The 23,598-nt window shown below is 40.9% G+C and overlaps 1 protein-coding gene across 1 annotated transcript in view; it reads left to right on the top strand.

Moving 5' to 3' along the window:
• The window catches only part of LOC130085959 (ephrin type-A receptor 5), a 90,799-nt gene that overhangs the window by 33,087 nt on the left and 34,114 nt on the right, over positions 1–23,598 (top strand). The window contains exons 4-5 of the mRNA XM_056252038.1: positions 18,028–18,183; positions 18,256–18,591. Coding sequence (XP_056108013.1) covers positions 18,028–18,183; positions 18,256–18,591 — 492 coding nt within the window. The remainder of the gene's footprint in view (positions 1–18,027; positions 18,184–18,255; positions 18,592–23,598) is intronic.

The following is a 23,598-nucleotide window of genomic DNA, read 5'->3' as shown; positions in this document are numbered from 1 at the left end:
CCTCAATTCTTCGTGGCATAGATTCAACAAGGTGCTGGAAGCATTCCTCAGGGAGTTTGGTCCAAATTGACATGATGGCATCACACAGTTGCCGCAGATTTGTCGGCTGCACATCCATGATGCGAATCTCCCGTTCCACCACATCCCAAAGATGCTCTATTGGGTTGAGATCTGGTGACTGTGGAGGCCATTTTAGTACAGTGAACTCATTGTCATGTTCAAGAAACCAATTTGAAATGATTAGAGCTTTGTGACATGGTGGAAGTAGCCATCAGAGGATGGGTACATGGTGGCCATAAAGGGATGGACATGGTCAGAAACAATGCTCAGGTAGGCCGTGGCATTTAAACGATGCCCAATTGGCACTAAGGGGCCTAAAGTGTGCCAGGAAAACATCCCCCACACCATTACACCACCACCACCAGCCTGCACAGTGGTAACAAGGCATGATGGTTCCATGTTCTCATTCTGTTTACGCCAAATTCTGACTCTAACATCTGAATGTCTCAACAGAAATCGAGACTCATCAGACCAGGCAACATTTTTCCAGTCTTCAACTGTTCAATTTTGGTGAGCTCTTGCAAATTGTAGCCTCTTTTTCCTATTTGTAGTGGAGATGAGTGGTACCCGGTGGAGTCTTCTGCTGTTGTAGCCCATCCGCCTCAAGGTTGTGCGTGTTGTGGCTTCACAAATGCTTTGCTGCATACCTCGGTTGTAACGAGTGGTTATTTCAGTCACTGTTGCCCTTCTATCAGCTCGAACCAGTCTGGCCATTCTCCTCTGACCTCTGGCATCAACAAGGCATTTCCGCCCACAGAACTGCCGCTCACTGGATGTTTTTTCTTTTTCGGACCATTCTCTGTAAACCCTAGAGATGGTTGTGCGTGAAAATCCCAGTAGATTAGCAGTTTCTGAAATACTCAGACCAGCCCTTCTGGCACCAACAATCATGCCACGTTCAAAGTCACTCAAATCACCTTTCTTCCCCATACTGATGCTCGGTTTGAACTGCAGGAGATTGTCTTGACCATGTCTACATGCCTAAATGCACTGAGTTGCCGCCATGTGATTGGCTGCTTAGAAATTAAGTGTTAACGAGCAGTTGGACAGGTGTACCTAATAAAGTGGCCGGTGAGTGTATATACAAACACAGACCAGTGAAAGGAAATGAGCAACAGGTGCAGTGCATTAATCCAACAATGAGTAACCATGGTAACATGTACTAACACAGGAAACAGTGCAAAACCAAACAACGTAGAGTAGTAGACAGGGTTTTTTTGTCCTTTTTGGAGCTTGACAGCTTCTGGTCACTGTACTGTACATATAGACCTTTTGTGCCAGAGAAACAAGTTCCATCTTTAGATGGTTGTGTTTGAACTTCTGTTATTGCGGTAGCTCTATATATTTCTATGGCATCACTGTTGAAGAGTTATTATCTGGTCAAGTGGATTTACTTATTGTAGAGTTAACGAAAGTTATCATGAGCATTGTAATGTTTGAAGCGGATGTCATAACAAATGCCAGTTGACCGGGAAGATTTTAAAAATAGCGGTTCATTCATAAACCCATAAGATCTTACCTTCATTCTGTGGAAATAAACCGTAAGACAACGAGCGCAGCGCTGAAAAGGGACGGGGCTACATGAGGTCTATATGTTTTTAATGAATGGAGAAGAACAGCATGAACATCTTTTGTGTTCCGTGGAACAAAGAAAGTCATACAGGTTTGCAATGACATCAGGGAGAGTAAATCATAACAGAATTTTCTATTTTGGCTGAATTATTCTTGATATTTGTCATATGAACTGACAATTTCACAATCTTTTGTGGCATGTAATATCATACAAGTATGGAAGCCAAATTAGTGATTGATTTCTTTGAACGCACTGTTCATAAACGGCTTCGCTACTTTAGTAGGATGGTGATTTTATTGTGATTGACTACATTTTTCCTGCGCCGTCAGTATGAGGATTTGATAGGGTTTTTTATTGGCTCATTTGTAAGCCGTTATACCTGTGATTTTACCCACCGGTGAAGACTGCAGTGCGCTCGGAAAGCGGCACGTCGGATATTCTTCAGAGTCAGGAAATGACAGCTTCATCCCGAGAGTCGTCTTCTCACCCCGTCTGTGGGCCCTGCTGGGAAAAGACCAGCTCCACACACACTCACACACACACGAGTGAAAATGACACAACTAGAGCCGCTGATGTGTGTGTGTGAAGCAGCACCAGGTTGTTAATTCTGCATTTCCTCCTGCACTCCGTGTGAGGTTTATCCCTTTCTACGGTTACTTCACAATCTCAATGTGAGTTGACGTCGGGTTTCAGAGTCGCAGGCGCTTTATAGGCAAGACGTGTCTAACACGGCTTGATTTTGTTATTTGTGGATGCCAGTCATGTGCGGGATAACAGTTTCTGATGTGATTATGTGTGGGTGAACATTGAACATTGATCTGAGAACACTGAAGTGTTGTTCTTGAGCAAACTAGGTCTGCATTGACACTGAAGAAACGCAAGGTCTTTGGAGGTTATTTGAGTCGCAGTCAAATGCAAATCAAGCACAGGTTTTGCCTTATTCAAATACACTGAGAAGCTTTTGTTGTTTACATAAATGTTTCAATGACTTTTTTTTCTTTTCTTTTTTGTCAGTAACATCAACAGAATCTAGCCGTGTCCCACCTCAGTAGCAGAACAAGTGTTCTGCAATACAATATCAACACAATAAGTACACTGGTAACACTTTACAATAAGGTTCATTAGTTACTGTATTAACTAACATGAACTAACAATGAGCAATACATGTGTTACTGTATTTGTTCATCTTTGTTAATGTTACTACAACTGTTCATTGTTTGTTCATGTTATAGTTCACAGTGCATTAAAGGTGAACTAAGTAACTTTTTTACCTTAACCGAACAGCTTTGGAGTCATTGTAATGTTTATATTACTGATTTCGTGTTGAATGGTGGTCGTCTCGCACCCCCCTGGTGCCTGTGAGCCGCAAAACCATCCTTGCAACTTTGGGCCGGCGGGCCGCCTCAGTGTTAGGAAGTATCGTGTGATATCAGGTCTCGCGAGGTAACGAATTGCTTTACGGCAAAAAAACAGATCTGATAAAATGAGCATCAAACAGAAATAACCCGGCGCCGTATACATGTGGTGTTCGAGGCGCACATACAATACAGACTGCCGACAGTTAAACAGGGCGCGCGCAGCTCTTAAAGGGGCCACACCGTATTTCCACTCGTTACAGCGTCCATCCTACTGAACAGGTACCGGTGTACAGGGGGAGGGGATCCGGCCGTGAGTGCGAGCCTCTCTGCGTGAGTGCTATTCACGACAGTACAAGTACTCCACAGCGACTCTAGGGGTCAGTGTTTGACTAAAACGGAATTCCTACTTAGTGCTGCTTTAACTAATGTTAACAAATACAACCTTTGATTTTAATACCATATTAGTAAATGTTGAAATTAATATTAAATAATATTTAATAAATGCTGAAGAAGTGTTGCTCATTCTTAGTTCATGCTAACTTATGAACCTTATTCTAAAGTGTTTCCAGTACATTGAAGCTAACAATTATTATTATTAACTACATTATTTAATGGCTGCTAATATAAAGTGTAACCACATTTTGCTTTGGACTCAACTCAACTTAAATTTTATATGCCCAATTTTCATGCAATATGCTTAATTGTTAATATGACATGACATTTACAATTTTGCAAGTGCTTAAACAACATCATATGAGATAACGCATGGAATAAACACATCACCAAACACTGTAGTATTAGTGTTGGCTATAATACCAATGAATTTTTTACCAATGCAAAAATAAATTCCTTTTCAAAGTTGATATAGCTAGTCTAGCATGGTTATATATTGTATAAGTAGTTATTATTTGTATTTAGCATTGCTTTTTTCCTGCTGTACTTGATCAGACTAGACATGTGAACCATTATTTTGGGGTGGCAACCCACCAATTGAGAATAACTGAATTAGCTAAAATTACAGAAATGTTCCAATTATGTATAATTATGTCCAATTTTTGTCCCTATTATATTCCCTGTGAACACCTGCGCACGATTCCTTTATTCCTTTTTACTAGCAGCATGCGACAGTTCGGGAGTGCTAATCACTGCTTTTTAATTTATTTATTTTTTTCAGGGATTTCATCAAAACAGAAAGATGAAAACCTGAATCGAAAGCTTCTCAAATCATTCAAATGTTGATCAAACATAGACATTTTTGCCTTGACTGGATGATTGGGGAGCTTTCGATTCAGGTTTTCATCCAAAAAAACATTATGTAAAATGATAATGAACTAAGTCAATTTACAAAATCCTTATTTCATTCGAGTCAGATTTGTAATATTCCCACTTACACCTTTCAGAAGATGACATTGGAACAAAAGCTAGCTTTGCCATTTTGATTATCAGCTATAAATGTACCTTGTTTTATTTTTATTTTTTTATTTTTTTTTGCTTAAACAGTTTATCATTAACTAAACCACAGTGTTGTGTGACTTCTAACACCCATTTATCTGTGAAACCTGAGATTTCCACAGTTTCTAATTGGAAGTCTAACATGAAGTGCTGTTTCTTTGTTGTCATTTTTCAATGAAGCTGTAAATTCTGTACGTCTGAGTTTAATGTAATGCAGCATTAACCCTCAGACTGGTTATTTATGCTGTAGATAATATGAGGATTTAAGCTTCATTTGCTCCATTTCCACTTAGTTTGCACCAAATATGGAGACAATCTAATTGATTATTCACAATGTCAGTTTTTGTTCTGTGAACAGTCCAGCATTACATCCCTTCTAAGCTCTTTTCATATCTCACAATGAATGACAAAACTCAACAATGACAATTTTGATGCGTTTTCAGGCCTGCGTATACCGGGCATCAGCTAGAGATGACATGCTGTGGGTATTAGTAGACGTCCAACTAGATGTCATTGACATAATGGAATTTTAGATAGCAGATTTGCTATGCTATAAATCAACTTCAATCCGCCCCGCTATTCAAACAGAGCACTGAGGGAAAATACACAAGTTCGGCCTCAACAATAGCCGAGCACAAAGACCAACACTAGACGCTGTCAATCACATGTTTGCATACAGTATTGGCATTTGAATGTATTCGTTTCAAGTCACGTTTACTCACAGGAGGTTAAACATAGGAAAGGGATGTTTATCGGAGAGAGTCGATAGCCATCTGGGGTACCATTGTTACAATTTATTTTGCGGTCTGTTTCTGTTTTAAAAATGCATTCTTGGAAAAGTAAGTTTATGTTTTCTCATTGGTTTTTGTTTGACGGATTTATTTATCCCCCCCCCCCCTGTCTGTTCTAAATATTAATGTACCATAGATTTCACCTAGAGATGGAAATCTGAAATCAAAATTTAAGTTTTTTAGCTTTTAGTATGAATATGTTAGCCTTAAGGTTATGATTAAGCTGGTGTGTTCCATAACAATGACAAAATTCGCATTTAGGAGATAGAAGCATTCAAAACTTAGTTTCTCACTTCCTCTAAAATGGATTACGGATTTGTATGACATCACCGTGGACTTCAGCTTCTCATCACATATTCTGTCCAATCAAATGCTCTCTAGAATCTGAAGCTCCGCCCACTATGCTATAAACTTCACCCGGCCAAAGCGACCGTTGACGCATGAGCAACATGGGCTGGAGATGTGTGTTCGGTTGCTCAAACGCTCGAGTTTTATTCCGTTTTCCAGCTGTACGTTGGTTAAGAATGAAATGGATAGAATTTATTCACACCTCTACTATTGAATCCAACGTATCATCAGCGCTCGGATTCGCTTCCATGGTGCCGTCAAGTACGACTTGCAGTCTGTGAGGTAAACTAAACGCTATTGGCTATTTGAAAAGGGGGAGGAGCCATTCAATATGTCCCGCCTTAGCTTCCTGTTTCAGTGGAAATGACGTCAACGCATCGCATCATACAAAGCTGCGCGCTCCAAGGCACTTCAGTGGACCGTTAAGGAATTTAGTGATTCTTACATTCTCACAATTATGCCCATTTTTGATTGTAGCCTAGTAAAGTTTATTTATTATCTAATGCCTACCTCATGGTGATTCGTAAACCACAATTAGCGTCGGGACGCAATAATCGATTGTTTTATCTCGTATAGTGTGTTATAGTGGACGACAACAGACTGCGACGCTTCACGACGTCACAACAGGAAGACTAACATGTTTAATTGTTTCCGGTCCTCCACGATATGCTCCGTCACATCTGTGACATTGACCAATAGGAGCACAGAAGCTCTTTCGTACACGGCTTTCAAACATGATGAAACGAGTGAGAGACGCTGGTATTGGTGTTGCTAGGTGGATTTCTGCCATGGAGGAAAGGTTCGATATATCAACAATACACCCACCTTTATGATATTTCCTCAAAGGACGACCACGACAGAGTGAAAAAACATAAACGCTGGCGAACGATAGTGGAGGCACTTCAGAAACTGGGCGAGTGCTGGAATTAGCATTAAGCTAACGCACCGCTTTGGTAGCCATTGTTTGTTTACTCTCTTGTTTCCAGAAGTCAGACGCTAGTTCCGGATTCTCGATGACATCACGCATGTCGTTAAAGATGGCAAGTGATGATTGGTTGGGCAGGAATGTGTAGTCTGACGTGTGTTTTTTGTCAATGACATGACAAGAATTTTAGGAGTCAAAATCTCATAATCTGACATAGCATATGTCTGTATCATAACAGACACAAATATTGTGTGGTCTGAACCCGGCTGAAAATGTTTATTTATTCTACACATCAACTAAAATGTAATTTTGTTTGTGGTGATGCTGTAGATTCAGTAGCATATAGAAGCAGAGTCACTGAATTGTAATGAAAATCAGTTGTTTCCAGTATTTAAAAAAGAAGGATTTCAGCTGAATGGTTTATCCTTGTGAAAAAAAGGGACACTTAATTGTATTAAATGTGCACTTGTAGTGTACTTCAAATCTTAAAAGCAAAACTGCACTTTAATATTATTTGTACATTAATATTATACAGGCAATTTAATATTAATGATACAGGTGACTTAAGTGTACTTAATACATTACACTTCCATGACCATGATTCTTAACACACTTTTAAAAAGCACACTTTGTAATGATGTCAAATTAAAAGTTTTACTTTTAAAGTACATTTTAAACAGTGTTTTGTAGTGCTTTAAAGAAGTACACTTACTTTGATGACATTAGACGTAATTATGACATTACAAACAGTATAAAGACGAACTTATAGTTCACCCAAAAATGACAAATCTGTCAAAAGAAGATATTTTGAAGAATGTCAGTAACCAGACAGTTGGTGGACCCCATTGACTTCCACACTAGGGGAAAAAAAATACTATCTGGTTACCCACATTCTTCAAAATACTTTCTTTTGTGTTCAACAAATGAAAGAAACTCCTACAGGTTTGAAACGACTTGAGGGTGAGTAAATGATGACAGCATTTTCATTGTTGAGTGACCTATCCCTTTACGTCCTGCTTAAGTGGTCAAAATCATTCTAAAGCTCAGCTAATTGCACGTAATATACATTTAAACTATAGTACATTTGCATTTAATTACAATTAAGTTTCTGAAAGCATTGCATTCAGTTTGCACTTTGCACTGTAATTAGACTCTTTTTATAGTACGCTAAAGTGTACTTCTTTTTCACGAGGGCAGTGGTGCGTTCTGTTGTGTTATAAAAAGAATAATTGAGCACATACAATTAAGCAACAGATAATCCATTCCAACATTTAGCTCGATTCGCCCTTTATTAAATGCATGTCAAACACTCAACTTCCTGTTGTAATTAGCATCAAATCTATTTGTCAGGGCATTTATCAACCGCTTTCATCGTAATGTTCTCCAACCAATTAGCTTTCGTTAACTTACTCTGGCTTGCATCTTACAGTGAGCATCATGGTTTCAATTATAGGACATGTCTGCTATCAAAGCTAGTTTTTTTTTTTTTTCTCTCTGGTATATTTCTTATTAATCAACACTTCTTGTCTCAAAATGTCTTTTAAAGGCGCTTATACTGAGATCCTTGCCGGCTCGTTAATTGCCAGACGCACCACTGTATTACTGTATTATCATTAATTACCTATTAGCCTTTTGCGCAACGCATTATGACTTTGGATAGACTCCCTGCCACTGTGAGCGGCGATGATCCCTGCATTATCAATGAGACGCTGCAGTCAAGCATGCTGGAATCAAATCGCATTCGAGACGCAGCCAGGCCAGAGTGCACTGGAGTGATTTAGGAATTTCATGGCCACCGTTTTGCTTGAACGGGTTGTGAGATAATATTTAGCATCTGTCATTGTTTGGTGGGTGTTTGTTTGGGTTAGATGTGGTGCGGTGTTGTAGGATTCTGGGTAATGTGAATGTTTGGAGGTGGTTGTAATGTGAATCGGCTTGGTATGGTGTGATATGTTTTGCTGTATACATTGAGGGTTGATGTTTTTGAAAAAGCATGCACTGAGGAATAATGCTCAGTAAGAGAGGAATGTGCAATGCACAAAATGTGTAGCTCCAGCAACTGTACAATCTCATTGGTTCAATGATATATTCCACTTAACTGTTTATTTAACATTTAATATTGCTTATTTGCTGTGATTGAGTCATATTCCAATTAAATCTCACAGGAAAATGTTACTAGTTTACCAGATGGCTTTTTTCAAGTGAATTTTTTCACTGTAAAAAGTGATCAGTTGACTTAAAGTCCCCATGAATTCAAAATTGACCATACTTACTTTGTTTGCCTAAATTGATCGTTTTGTGGTAAACAATTCATCCATGCAAGTCAATCCACACAAAAAAAATTTTTGGCTTCGTAATCTTTAATCAAAATCTGAAATTTCCCCTCCCCTCTGCGTTGGAGGACCTTGCCTGATGACGTAGGTTTCACGGTTTGGGCGTCTTCTTAAACATCCGAAACCACGCCGCTCCAACTGACAGTAGACAGGCTGAATGAAAACACCTACTTTTCTAGATCCAATCAGGTGCTAGTTGGGAAAAAAGCCACGCCCACCATTTTGCCTCATTTAGTATTCCGTTTCTCTCGGAAATACGTCACAACACTGGAGAAAAGTCGTTTGCAACTTCCGGTTCACGGGGACTTTAACTTAAAAAAATTGAAGAAACCCGTTACATATTAAGTAACTTCATTCTTAATTGAAAATATTAAGTAATGTGGAATAGTGAAGTAATATGGAATTGTCAAGTTCACATAACTTAATTTTTTTCAATTAAGCATTACGTTTATTTACTTAATAATTTTAAGGCAACAAGTTTACGATTTTTTTTTTAAGTAAGTGAACTGAACACTTTTTACAATGTACGGAAATGTAGGATTTTTAGAAAAAAAAGTAAACTGGGTGTAAACAGATCGTACAAAAACATATGAATTAGTCTTTACCAATTAATTCGAATAATCCACCAATTAGCCAAAACGTAAAACAGTTATCATTGCCATGAGAGTGAGTTGCATATTCCATGTTCATGAAAATTACTTGGTTAAAACATTTCAGCCCAGTTAATAAGTGAACGAATGGCAACAATGAAGCCATTTTTCTAGTTTCACAGGTAAAACACAGATCTGCTGTGACATATTTCACTCTCTTGTGTTGGAGAGACACGGAGGTGATGATTGAGTTACCACCCAGCTGAAGAGCGATAAGAGCGCGCGCGTGTATGTGTGTGTGTCAGAATAGAAAGAGCCTGGTGACAGTGATGAATCGAGCTTGTGAGCAGGTCTCACAAAAGACTAAGCCATTGAGAGGTGATAAACAGGACGGCTGACTATCAGGTGTGTGTGTGTGTGTGTGTATGACGAGGACACAAAATTGTATAATGGCATGGTTATTACACTGGTATTACAATGTAAAGTGGTTTATGTGGACATGTCCTTTATCCTCATAATAATTAAAATGAGTTTTAATGTTGTATTAAGTTTTGTGTGATGGGTAGTGTTAGTGTAGGGGGAGAGACTATACAGTTTGTACAGTATTAAAATCATTACGCCTATCAAATTTCCTCATAATGATAGGTGCACCAACGTGTGTGTATATGTGTGTGTGTTCACAGGTGCTTGTTGGCTAAAAATCTGTGCCAAGAATCTACTCTCAAAGATATCTGGGTCAATTCAGTACAGCTCTGATCATAAAACATACTATCAATAGTCATTCAGTACAGTATCTGATTCTGAACTGTCTGTGTTGTATATTATAATCACTAATCAGTGAACAGACATAATTCATTCATTTAATAATTACTTTGTTTTTCATTTCATATTGATTAATTTCTAATTATTTTAGTGCTTTTTTGCTGCTAGTTTTCTTAATTCTCTTTTCTTTTCTTTTTTTACCTAAACACTAAATTATCCTTATCTAAATGAGTTATATTAAAAAATAATAATAATAATTTAGTGTTCAGTTTTGATTAATTTATCTTAATCTTTATGTTCTGCCACTTCCAAGGCTGGTAATTTTTACAAATACACACATTTATAGACTCATACACTTTGTTCTGTTTATATAATATTTTTGGCATGCTTTAGTTACCAATGTGCTAGCAGCTCAATTTCACTCATGATTGATGATAATCTTTTTTTTTTTTTGCGGTTAAATGAGAATTAAAATGTGCATACAGTGCACATATACTGTATACTATATATATATATATATATATATATATATATATATATATATATATATATATATATACATATATACTGTATATAAGCCTAACTATAGAAAACTGTGTGAAAATTGCAAATGATAATGCTCATACCATGTCTAGTTATGACCTAGTTTCATTCCTTTAATTCAGATATTACATTATCAACCATATAATGTTTATGTTGTCCCGAGTGACATCTGGGAATGATTTAATTTCTGCTTTGTTATTCTCTCGCTATTGTTAACAGGCTTGCCATGAATGCTCAAAACAAATCAATAAAGCCATGGTGTGATAAAAATATGATTATATGTTCAGTTTACAAATCAATACAAAGACATCGAAATGCTTTCAGTTGACATCTATGCCAAATCAATACGTAGAATGAAATCAGCTAAAAATGTAAAAAAAAAAAAATGCCTGTATGATGGAAGATTTCAGTATTGTGTTTCCTGGTCTAATGTTGCATGACAAGAGAAAAAAATTCTGTCTTGGTAAATCAGTCGGTGACTGACTTTAAAAAGCCCTGCATGGTTTACAAAGGGAAAAGGTCTTTGGGAAAATAATAAATACATAAAATAAGACTGCCAAATCCTTCATTTTGGAGCTATTGGATTATAGCTTGAAGCACTTTAGTAAACAGAATGCATTTTTTTTCTAATCTTCAAGGAGGCATCTGCACGGCTCATGAAACAATTTCATGAAATATGCATTTTTAGATATTTTTAAATATCAGTTCTGTGCTGGTTTGAGCCCAGCATGTCATAACAGATATATACTTGTCTGGTGACTTCATTATGTAGATAAACTGTTGAATAATCTTGTCGCCTGAGCTGTTCATTTAATAAAGACATGTGTGGCCGATGGACCCAAGTGTAATGCAATCAAAGCTTCCTACAAGCTCCATTAGTGCAGCCCAGCACCAATCCTTTATTTAATCAAAACTTGTTTCGTTTCCATTAACACAGGCTTTTATATCATAATGCTGCATGACATTTGTGGGGATTATGCAGCGTGGAGTTGAGTGAAGTGTGGAAAAATGCATTTTGCCATGTCGTGATCTATATCTGTCAAATTGCCATCTCTTCTAAATGGATCACGGTCAGATGACAAAATGTTTAAATGAAGTAGCTGAATCGACAGGCTGAATGTAATTCCCTAGCATCATTACTCCAGTCTTCAGTGTCACATGATCCTTCAGAAATCACTCTAATATGATGATTTGCCCACCTATGGCCCTACCAAATTGGATCAGTTACATTTGGTGCCGTGACCCGGATGGGAGTGAGGTTTAGGGGGTTGAGTGTAACGGAGGCCAGCTAGTAAGACGTGTGTGAGTAAACCTCACTCCTTTGGCCTCAAGAGGTGCAACTAGAGACTGCGGTCTTTACTGTGCCCGCTTCACATGCCGGAGACGCCGGTTCGAATCGCGCTTGGAGCGGGTCGAATAGGACCGGTTACACCAGTATGACACATTTTAATGGTAATTGCAAAGTCAATAAGATGTCTGTTAATAAGGGCCTATCACCTGGCGCAATGCAAGTGTTTTTTGCTACTGTCAGCCCGACGCAATTATCATTTTTTCACGTCCCACGCCACGTTGTTTAAATAGCAAATGCATTTACGCCCATTTGTTCGGCCATGGGCTGCTGGTCTGAAAAAGAAGTGTGTTCAGGCGCATTGTTGGCACGTTGCTATTTTGAGGCAACTGAAATGGACTGAGCCATTGACCAACTGAAACTGTTACAGTTGGTGTAGGCAGAGGAAGACGAGGAGAACAGGATTTCCAAAAACAATATACTTCACTTAATAAATCAAAACAATAAACAGGAGCAGACGGGCAGAGGATACAAACACACCTAATACCAACGTTACATAAACGAGAACCGACAAGGAGTGAGGGAGAACACAGGGTTTACATACACAGAGAACAGATTAGGGAAACAAGGCACAGCTGGGGCAAATTAACTAGACACAGGTGAATAAACTAAACACTAACGAGGAGCGGGAAACTGGAAACAGGACTGAACCAAATACACAAAGAATGGGGGAAACACAGGACATACATGTAACATTAGCTCCCCCTCCTGCAAGGCGCGTCCTCGCGCCGAGTAACATCAATAAGGGTGGGGGGGTGGGCGCCCTGGAGGCTGACGAGGGAGTGGCCTACCCGGAGCAGGAAGCCTCCAGGGCGGAGCAGGACATGCAGGAGGCCAGGGCGGAGCAGGACGTGCAGGAGGCCAGGGCGGAGCAGGACGTGCAGGAGGCCAGGGCGGAGCAGGACGTGCAGGAGGCCAGGGTGGAGACTTTCCCTCGGGTGGCCAGGGTGGAGACTTTCCCTCGGGTGGCCAGGGTGGAGAGGCCACTTCAGGTGGCCAGGGTGGAGAGGCCACTTCAGGTGGCCAGGGTGGCTTATATCCCCCCCCCAAAATTTTCTTGGGGGGAGTGACGGGTTCAGAGACAGGCTTGGGGGAACTGGACGGGACCAGCGGAGAAGGCACGGGAGGACTGGACGGGACCAGCGGAGAAGGCTCGGGAGGACTGGACGGGACCAGCAGAGAAGGCTCGGGAGGACTGGACGGGACCAGCGGAGAAGGCTCGGGAGGACTGGACGGGACCAGCGGAGAAGGCTCTGGCTCGGCAGGCGCGCAGGGAAGCTCCGGCTCGGCAGGCGTGCGGGGAAGCTCCGGCTCGGCAGGCGTGCGGGGAAGCTCTGGCTCGGCAGGCGAGCAGGGAAGCTCAGGCTCGGCAGGGCTGCAGGGAAGCTCAGGCTCGGCAGGGCTGCAGGGAAGCTCAGGCTCGGCAGGGCTGCAGGGAAGCTCAGGCTCGGCAGGGCTGCAGGGAAGCTCAGGCTCGGCAGGGCTGCAGGGAAGCTCAGGCTCGGCAGGGCTGCAGGGAAGCTCAGGCTCGGCAGGGCTGCAGGGAAGCTCAGGCTCGGCAGGGCTGCAGGGAAGCTCAGGCTCGGCAGGGCTGCAGGGAAGCTCAGGCTCGGCAGGGCTGCAGGGAAGCTCAGGCTCGGCAGGGCTGGACGTGACCAGCTGTGCGGGCTTGGCTGGGCTGGACGGAACCAGCGATGAGGGCTTGGCTGGGCTGGACGGAACCAGCGGTGCGGGCTTGGCTGGGCTGGACGGAACCAGTGGTGCGGGCTTGGCTGGGCTGGATGGAACCGGCTGTGAAGGCTCGGCTGGGCTGGACGGAACCAGCGGAGAAGGCTTGGGAGGACTGGATGCATGGGCCAGAACTGATGTGTGTGTAGCCCACACACACAAAATCACCGCAGACATCACCATCAATGCAGTCTCCTCTTGAGTGGACTTACGTGTGGTGTGCTTAGTCTCTGGCGGATAGGCGTGCTCCAGTAGTGAAGGCGGCTCAGGCTCTGGCGGGCAGGCGACGGGCTCAGGCTCTGGCGGGCAGGCGACGGGCTCAGGCTCTGGCGGGCAGGCGACGGGCTCAGGCTCTGGCGGGCAGGCGACGGGCTCAGGCTCTGGCGGGCAGGCGACGGGCTCAGGCTCTGGCGGGCAGGCGACGGGCTCAGGCTCTGGCGGGCAGGCGACGGGCTCAGGCTCTGGCGGGCAGGCGACGGGCTCAGGCTCTGGGGGGCAGGCGACGGGCTCAGGCTCTGGCGGGCAGGCGACGGGCTCAGGCTCTGGCGGGCAGGCGACGGGCTCACTACTGGACCGGATCGGCGGAGAAGGCTCTGGAACGATGCCCCATTTGGCAGCATGTGCTGACATCAACGGGGGATCGGCCATGCTGGAAACCAGTCCCGATTTCCCATAGACCGATCTGGGGGCTGGACTGATAGTGGGTGTGACGTAGAGAAACTCTGGAAGGGTGCTGGCGAGATCCTCTTCTCCAGAGCATACTGTGAATGTAGAATTACAGCACACCAGCACCCATTCCACAAAGGCGGCAAAATCATCCCGTGGACCTTCTCCGGACAACTGCGCTCTGCACGAGCCGTTTAGACTCACCAGATAGAATGTGCAGAGGCAGTAGTCCGGGTAGTGAGTCAAATACGCCGTCTCAAGAAAGGTCTGGGTGTGGTCCTCCAAAGTTTGATCCCCCTGTTCGAGACATAGGAGGCGAACAGCGGGGATAGTCATCTTACAGTCGGTTCTTCTGTTACAGTTGGTGTAGGCAGAGGAAGACGAGGAGAACAGGATTTCCAAAAACAATATACTTCACTTAATAAATCAAAACAATAAACAGGAGCAGACGGGCAGAGGATACAAACACACCTAATACCAACGTTACATAAACGAGAACCGACAAGGAGTGAGGGAGAACACAGGGTTTACATACACAGAGAACAGATTAGGGAAACAAGGCACAGCTGGGGCAAATTAACTAGACACAGGTGAATAAACTAAACACTAACGAGGAGCGGGAAACTGGAAACAGGACTGAACCAAATACACAAAGAACGGGGGAAACACAGGACATACATGTAACAGAAACCTGGTCTATAGTCAATGGCGCAGTATTTTTTTTGTTATTTAAAGAGCGTGTAATATGAGCCTATAGGCGGGTCCACGACGCGCGTACTCTGCGTATTACACACACAGGGACTCGCAGCAGCACACAAACATGCCAAGTATTAAAAATAAAATAATTACAATGTAAAAGATTAATATTGCGTACATAAAGATATGGTGGAATCCGGCTTGTCCCATAGATGGTCTCGCTTTAAGCTCGTGCACGAGCAGATCTGTTTCCTCGCCAGAGAAGCGTTCAGTCTTTCCGCTTGCAAATTCCACCATGTAAATGGCACGATTCGCCATGGCAGGAGGGCAACTGGCTTTTAAAGGGAATGGGAGATGAGACTCGATTGGTTTATTACATCTTACGCCCAAAACACACCCATTACTCATTAAGAGAATAGGGACAACCCTTTTAGACCATGCGCCGGGAGCGCCGACCATTTTTCCCGTCGTTAGACTAGCAAAAGTGGATTCAGACACGACGTGAGTGCACTTGCGCTTTTGACCATGCGCTTAGATCGTTAAAATAGGGCCCTTAGAGTCAGTTCTAGTTAGCACAGCTCTGAAAGAACTGTAGGGCAAGTATGGTCATTTTAAAGGGATAGTTCACCTAAAAATGAAAATTTAGGCATTTGCTCACCCTCATTTCATTCCAAACCTGTATGTATATTTCTCCTCTGTGGAAACCAATTTTTCACCATTCTAACCAAAAACAAGCAATCCATTTAGCTCCTGCGAGGGTAGTCTCGTCTAAATGCTGCCAATGGGGCAAAGATGATCTATTTACAGCCTCAGACAGGCGGCTACAGTTGAGCAAATCTTGTCTGGAGGCCATTGCGTTGGCACTGAAAAAGATGGATATGCAAGTCATGCAGAAGAAAAATGTCATGAGATCGTTTTACCGTGCTTTTAAATCAGGCGATTTGGCAACAGATGAAGAGGAAATGATCATTGATAAAAAGGGACAATTTGGCTAAAGAATATTATACCATCCCAATACGTGCTTCCTTTTCAACAATACATTGACTGTACCTGTATATTTTTGGTCATTTTATCTAAAACAATTGCCAGTTACTCTGCAAAGCTAGAATTATAATTTGACATCCGATCAGAATCCATCCGACTTTGACAAGCTTTAGCATTTAAAGCGGCAGGAGACAAAACTGCAGTGCATGCTTATAATAAATAGTGAATTATCGTCCACACTAAGGGCCAATTTTACTAAACAGGGCAAATTAGCGTGAAAGCTCAATTCCAAAAAAGTGCCGATGGGAGTGTGAAGTTCTGCTCGTGATCTACTGACGACTCTCAAATGAAAGAACACAGACGCAACCGGATCATTTCCATAATGACAAACGCAATCTACCAATCAGAGTCTGGTTCTTTTGGAAGTGGTAAATAATGGTGTAAACACCAGTAAATTGGTGAGCGCACACCTTAGTAAATCACCTTGCATGATTCATTTAAAAACTCTCTGCCTATAAATTTAGCGTCTGAAAGGGAAACTCCTACAAATGCATATGCAATAAGTTCAGCCGCAAAAATAACCCTGTCCACGTCTTATTAGCGCTAATTGTGTGTCCACGTCTTATTAGCGCAAATTATGTGTCTTTAGTAAATCCTGTCAGTCTTTTTTTAACGCTAAAAGAGGGTTTGCGCTTTCGCAAGCTGTTAGAAAATCTGGTAAAATATTAAATACGTATAGTAATCGTTCTTTGTGTGCATGGGCCTTAAAGCAATAGTGGTTGGCAGATATTTATAGGGAACATTTATTGAAAAACGTTTTTGTTTTTTTTAAGTTTTATTTACTATGTAGACTTACTTTGCCCATCCGGATGAACGACACCAGAATGCGGCGTTTAGCCAATCATAAAAGAGATTATTTATATAGAAGTTTTAAAATGGATGTTAAACCTCATTTGCAACTTATTTACTTCAATAATCTCTGTCACATTTTAAAGTAAAACAGCTTATTCAATAGGGGGGGAAAAACAAGTCATGATTTCATCCTTTTAAAAAGGATTAGATCGTGATAGAATGCATATTAAAAAAGTAAATAGGCTCAATTTTGCTTTCATATTGACATTTAAGGCAAAGTAGCAAAACTACAACTTGTTTTTGGTGCATATACGCCTTAAGTGGACTTAAGGGGAAAGCATAACATACTACAGAAGCGCTGAATATGGCCCATTAATAATAGTTAGATGCTGAATGATATTATACATCATATTATTCCACAGTTTCAGCTGGGCTTGTTCTCGCTGTGGCTCAGAGTTGGGTTGAATTCAACAGCGCACCTCTGCTGTCTGCCTCTTAATGCACACCAGGGAGGCTTTAATTAATGTCTTTGTGTGCACTTTGGACTGCCGAGGCCATTGATAATCTATCTCTCTCTCTCTCCGTGGCAATACATTATCTAAATGCGTTTTGCGCTGACAGGGTGTCTGCTGTGCATAAGCACCTGTCCTGCATCGAGAAGCATTTAAGTAGTTGCAAAAACCCCCAGATATACTGATTCCATTTGTCGGTGTGATATTGTAAATTGTGGTTTAATGCTTTCAGAGCATGTTTCTGTCAAAATTGTGGAGTTTCAATGAGGGAATGTTTGTAGATTTACACTATGGCTGTCAACGTTAATGCGTAGCGGTTCAATTAAAATCTGAGCACTGTTTGTTCAAAGCGCCAGCTCTCTATTGAAATAAGCACCTGCTCTTTTTAATGAAGTTGTTGAATGTTTGACTGTAATGAGTACATTTTCTCATCAGCCCTGAACAAGGCGCCCATCGATCGCATTAGAAATGTAATCGCCCCTGTATTGTGCTTGATATCTCTGCAGTCTGTAAGCCGGGCTTTTACCGATCAGCACTCCAGACCAAAAGCTGCAGTAAATGTCCTCCCAGAAGTTTCACCAAGGTTGAGGCTTCCACCTCCTGTCAATGTGAGCAGGGATACTACAGGACCGAATCGGACCCGGCCAATATGGCCTGCACAAGTAAGTGCCACCACGTGCACCATATTTTGTATAATGTCTGTAATTTTGTCGTGATACTGTATCATCTTGCAGAGCCCCCCTCCGCCCCACGAAACGCCATCTCCAACGTGAACGAGACCAGCGTCTTCTTGGAGTGGACCGCCCCGGAAGAGACGGGCGGGCGGAAAGATGTTCGATACAATATCCTGTGTAGTAAGATCAGCACAGAATCGGGCCACTACGAGCCGTGTGGAAGCCACGTGCGATTCCTCCCCCAGCGGACGGGCCTGAGGAACACCTCCGTCATGGTCGTGGATCTCCAGGCTCACACCAACTACACCTTTGAGGTGGAGGCTGTGAACGGGGTGTCGGAACTAACTGCCCCTTTGCGCCTGTATGTCTCGCTCAATGTCACCACCAACCAAGCCGGTGAGTAGATGCGTCCCTCTGGAATTGTTCCCATTACATGCTTAAGCCTAACATGACAGAGTTCATACTGTCTGCTAGAGCTTAAAAAAGCATTTGCAATTCATTTAACTAGTGATGTGTGACGTATATCAGAGTAAAACAAAATCTGCAGCTGTAAATGATGTAGAGCAAAACATGATCAGGACAGCCATCTAACGTTGAATCTGGCCTTAAATGTACTAAAGTCCTTCTAAAGTGGATATAAAACCTTTTTTTTCCACTGTAAAGAACCTTTTGTGCAATGGAAAGATTAGGGGATCTGTTAAAGGATCTTCATGGAACATGAATGTCAAAAAAAAATCTTAGTGTACTAAAAAAACAAACAGTTGAGATATTAAACAATATAAATGAGTTTTCTTTTCTACAGGGTGATATTATTGGTTAATCTCATTTCCCCCACCCACATGACCTTGTTGATATTATTAAAAAAAGAAAATTGTTTCAGAGATGGCGAAAGTTATTACATTTTTAAAGAAAAATCATGAAAACAGCCATTTTAATTTAGAATAATGTGCATAATAATACCTGAATTAAATAGAGTAAATCCTTATAAAGGGAAATTTCGTTACCTGTCGCCTTTAACGTGATTAAAAATAAGATATTGTTTACTGTAAACAGCAGGCATTTTTTATACTCTTTGACCAGTCAATTTACCGCAATTATGTCATTTTCATGGTTGTCATGTTACCTCTTATTCACATATGTAAAAAGGGGGCTAACAAGGGTAACTGGCACTAAAACCTTTTCAATTCAGTGGCACCTCTCCTGACTGCCATTGACTTTTCATTAAGCTAATGATGACCCTAATGGACACTGAAGCGTAATCTGCTTTATCTGTAAGCGGGTCTGTAATTGCTGGGGATTGCCCGGAGACAGCGGGGTGGGGACTCCTGTGTGCCCCTAATGAGTGTGTGTGTGTGTATCGTGGAAGTGTTAGTGTTGATAAGGCACTTTTGAAATGAAGGATTTCGCGTGAGCCGAGTGGAGGTTGCAGTGGAATGCTGAGCGCTTTGCCTCTGCGGTCGGGATAATCCGCTCGGTCGATGTGTCGAGTAGCGGTCATGTTTTATGTGAACTGGATGGCTGGAGGCTAAGCGAGAGGTTTGGCTGGAGTTCTGAGACCAGATGTGCTCACAAAGGTGCTTTACTGTCTGAACGGGAATCGCTATTGAAATATTGAGGGGGAATTCTGTGTCGACTGACTGAAAATCACTTTTCCATTATCTTGCTTTTGTCTTCCCTCGTTTGAAGCACAACTCTATTTGAAGATCTTTTGTAGGCCAGCATTCAAAGCAAACACATTCTGGGATATTCCTACTCTGCAGTAGATTACATGTATGTCTACAGTGCCCCTATTATGCTTTTTCAGATATTACCTTTCATGTAGTGTGTAATATGGCTGTTTGTGAATGTAAAAGGTCTGCAAAGTTTCAAAGTGCAGATAAGTGGAGTTATTGTCTCTCAAAAGAAAGAACTGGTTCTGAACTGTCTGAAATTGAGTCGAACCTTACTTCCTATGTAGGTTTGTAACTGATTTGCATAATGACAGCCTATGGTCTTCATTGGCTGCCCACAAACACACACTGTAGTTGTAGCTGAGGCCTGGAAGAGTTTGGTTCGTGTTGTCAACATGCCGAGAAGACACTCTTTTCTGTGCTGTGAATGCAAAGCCACTTTGCTTCCAAAGGATGAGGACCCGTGCTAGAATTGATATAGTTAAAGTGACGCCGACGTTACTGTTCGTATCACTGTGTATCAAGTGATGATGAAGATCCAGAGCTGCTGTAAGCACAAGACCAATCAGAACAGAGTAGACCAATCACAACAGACTGGGTCATCTGACCAATCAGAGCAGAGTAGACCAATCACAACAGACTGGGCCATCTGACCAATCAGAACAGAGTAGACCAATCACAACAGACTGGGCCATCTGACCAATCAGAGCAGAGTAGACCAATCACAACAGACTGGGTTATCTGACCAATCAGAGCAGAGTAGACCAGTCACAACAGACTGGGTCATCTGACCAATCAGAGCATCACCTTTAAAATAGCATAACTGGGGTATTTTTTTTAATATATTGGATAAAATACTAACAACTTTGATTGAAGATGGAGATAATTGTATAGTTTTATTTTTCACAATCTCATAATATCAGTGTTGTTATTGTTAACTAAAATTAAAATTATTAAAATAATTTACTTGATTTGAAATTAAGCTAAAATAAATTAAAATATTGTATGAAAAACTCAAACTTAAAAGAAATTGAAATAAAATGTAATATTTTGCCTTGGCAACTAACTTTAAAGTTTAAGTTTAAATATTACATTTCTAAAACCAACATAGGAATGAATTAAAGCAAAATTGTTTTTGTTTTTTATTTGTTAGATAAAATCGACTAATAGAAATGACAAAAGCACACAACAAACTTACTCAAACTTAATAAAAAAAAAAAAATGAAAACTGAAAAAAAAAAAGCTAAATCAAAATATAAATAAATAATATAATAATTTATAGATATACTAAATTAACATGAATGGGGTTATTTAAAGCTGGCAGTTTTTGTAGGTGTCAGTTATTTTTTTAATGTAAATATTTCTAATCAAAATGTTTCAAGCAAAACAAGTTTTCTTAATAATTCAGTTTTAATTGTCAGTTTATAAGTACACAATTGTACTGTTTGTCTTATCATATACCATAATAATATAGTAATAACATAAAGTTATTACGTAAATAATCAAGTTATAATAGGCCTGCAATGCCCTTTTTAAAGAAATACCGTCTCAGATTACATCACAAACATGTTTAATTGTTTATTGTATCCTTTTTTTTTTAAGTTACAGAAACATCAAGGTTCTGGATAACAGGAATGACATATACAGTATATCAAATGAAATGCTACTGGCTGTGTAGTGTTGGCCAATCAGGATATGTTTTCCCTGTTGTGCCAATCAAAGCAATGCTAAACCGCTAGTGACCTACACATCAGTGTATGAATACAGAGGTGTACCTCAGGCTTACAGACCCACAGCACAGCAGCGCAATAACAGGCGCAGGTGTTGCAGGCGTAAAACATTTATCTCCACTTTGCCTAATCCATTATCCTAAACTCTCAGGCCTTTTTTTGCAACCTTTACGTACAAACACCGCATTGTAATTTAGGGAGAAATATTTAACATAATATTTGTGCCTTATTTCCGTGCCGATGCATCTCTGTCACAAAAGCACAGCAGATGCGGTTACAGAAACAGTCTTAGGGTGCTAATTTATTTCACCAGGGCTGTGAGGGTACAGTATTTCCCCCTGAAGAGACGACTTCAACATCTGCTCAGCTCATTAAGATACTCTCAATTCAACAGAGGAATTATGCTCTTTAAAACACCATTAATTATGACGAGCAAAATGATCATTTCTGCAGCACAAGGCGAGCTGCCACGCATAGTCAACAAGGCTCGTGTGCCGAACGTTAGCTCGCTAGCGCGGATCTTTACAAAGACGCAGATGATATAAATTCTGTTTTTACTTCTGAAGTGGGGAGATTTTTAGAACTGGAGGCAGATTATACAGGTTGATCAAATGCTCGCTAATTTCCAGCATTTTTCGAGCGAGCGGGATTTCAAAACAAACTGAATAGTTTGCAGGTGCCAGCGATTAGCGCTTAGCATTGGCATGCCTCTCAAGTGCTCTCCCTGATACATGTCGACAGACGCATGAGTGGAGACATTTGTGGAGCTCTTTTTTTTTTTGCCGAATTATTTTGTGAGCCTTGACTGTTTTCTCATTGACTGCTGAGTACATGAAGTATCATTCTGAAAAGAGTTGTGACACTAAGTATCCTCAAAGCCTCTCAGCAAAGCTCTTCTGGCAAGCGGCTGTGAGCACTTGTGCTTTACTAAACTCGACACATCCGTTTGAGTCTCTGCAGATGGTGACCCGGTCACTAGTAGGGAGTAACTAACTAAAAGTAGCAACACAACTGACTTTCAATAGTTTGATAGCTTTCTATTAGCATGCTAATTTCAACTAGCGTCTCATTATATTGTGCATACAGCTTTACAGTCAAGCAAGCTAATAATCAGCATGTACAATGTTAGACATTTATGTTCATGCTAATTAATTGGTTTGTTTGGCCATATATATATAAAAAGATGAATCATTTTGGTATAGTTAGCTATGTTTTGTTTTTAGCCTGTAGCTACACTTCTAACTACATTGTCAAAAGATTAGCTTGACTATAGTTTGACTACTTTAAATTGTGAGTAGCTTGTATTTACAAACTTCAGTTTCAAAATAACTTCGCCAGCTCTGAAGAAATTTCAAGCTATGATTTAACTTGATCTGATTAAAAAACAAAAACAAAATGTTCTTAATGAGAGAGTGCAAAAAAAACCTCATCCACCCTGTATTTACCGAAGACACTTTGAATTATGATTTTCTAGTTCTCGGGATGCATGCCGGGATGGATTTTGCTGGTGATTACATACACCATTCTCCTATGTGTGTGTCATGTCATATCCATACACAGTGTAAAGTATAGCATGACACTGAAGTGTTGGTTCACAATGAATGAGAAAACTTGACCATGGATCATTTAAAACAGTAAAACTCTATAGGAAAAATGGAACCTTGTTTCCACAATGGACTAATATATATATATTTTTTTTATAAAAAAAAAAAAAAAAAAATTGGGACTTTTTAGCTAATTTGCCCCATTTAGTAAATCTGGCCCATAAACTTGCAATTGCCAGAAAAAAAAAACTGATTTTTGAGACAAAACGTGAGGATTTTTTTTTATTATCATTCCGTGGCGAATACAAGCTACCATAGGGGACTCGCCAGTTCTCACCAAGAAAAAATATTTATTAAATATTATATTTATTTTTTTTACCCAAAAGTTAACTAGTCACTCATTTATTCTGACTATATGACCTTAATCATCATCAAATGTTATGGACTAATTACTGCTGG

This window comes from Rhinichthys klamathensis, unplaced genomic scaffold (assembly GCF_029890125.1).
Source record: "Rhinichthys klamathensis goyatoka isolate OS25496 unplaced genomic scaffold, OSU_Roscu_1.1 h1tg000091l_1, whole genome shotgun sequence".
NCBI classification, from domain to species: Eukaryota; Metazoa; Chordata; class Actinopteri; order Cypriniformes; family Leuciscidae; genus Rhinichthys; species Rhinichthys klamathensis.
Note: the sequence above shows the minus strand (reverse complement) of the source record. Positions and strands in the feature narration are given on the sequence as shown.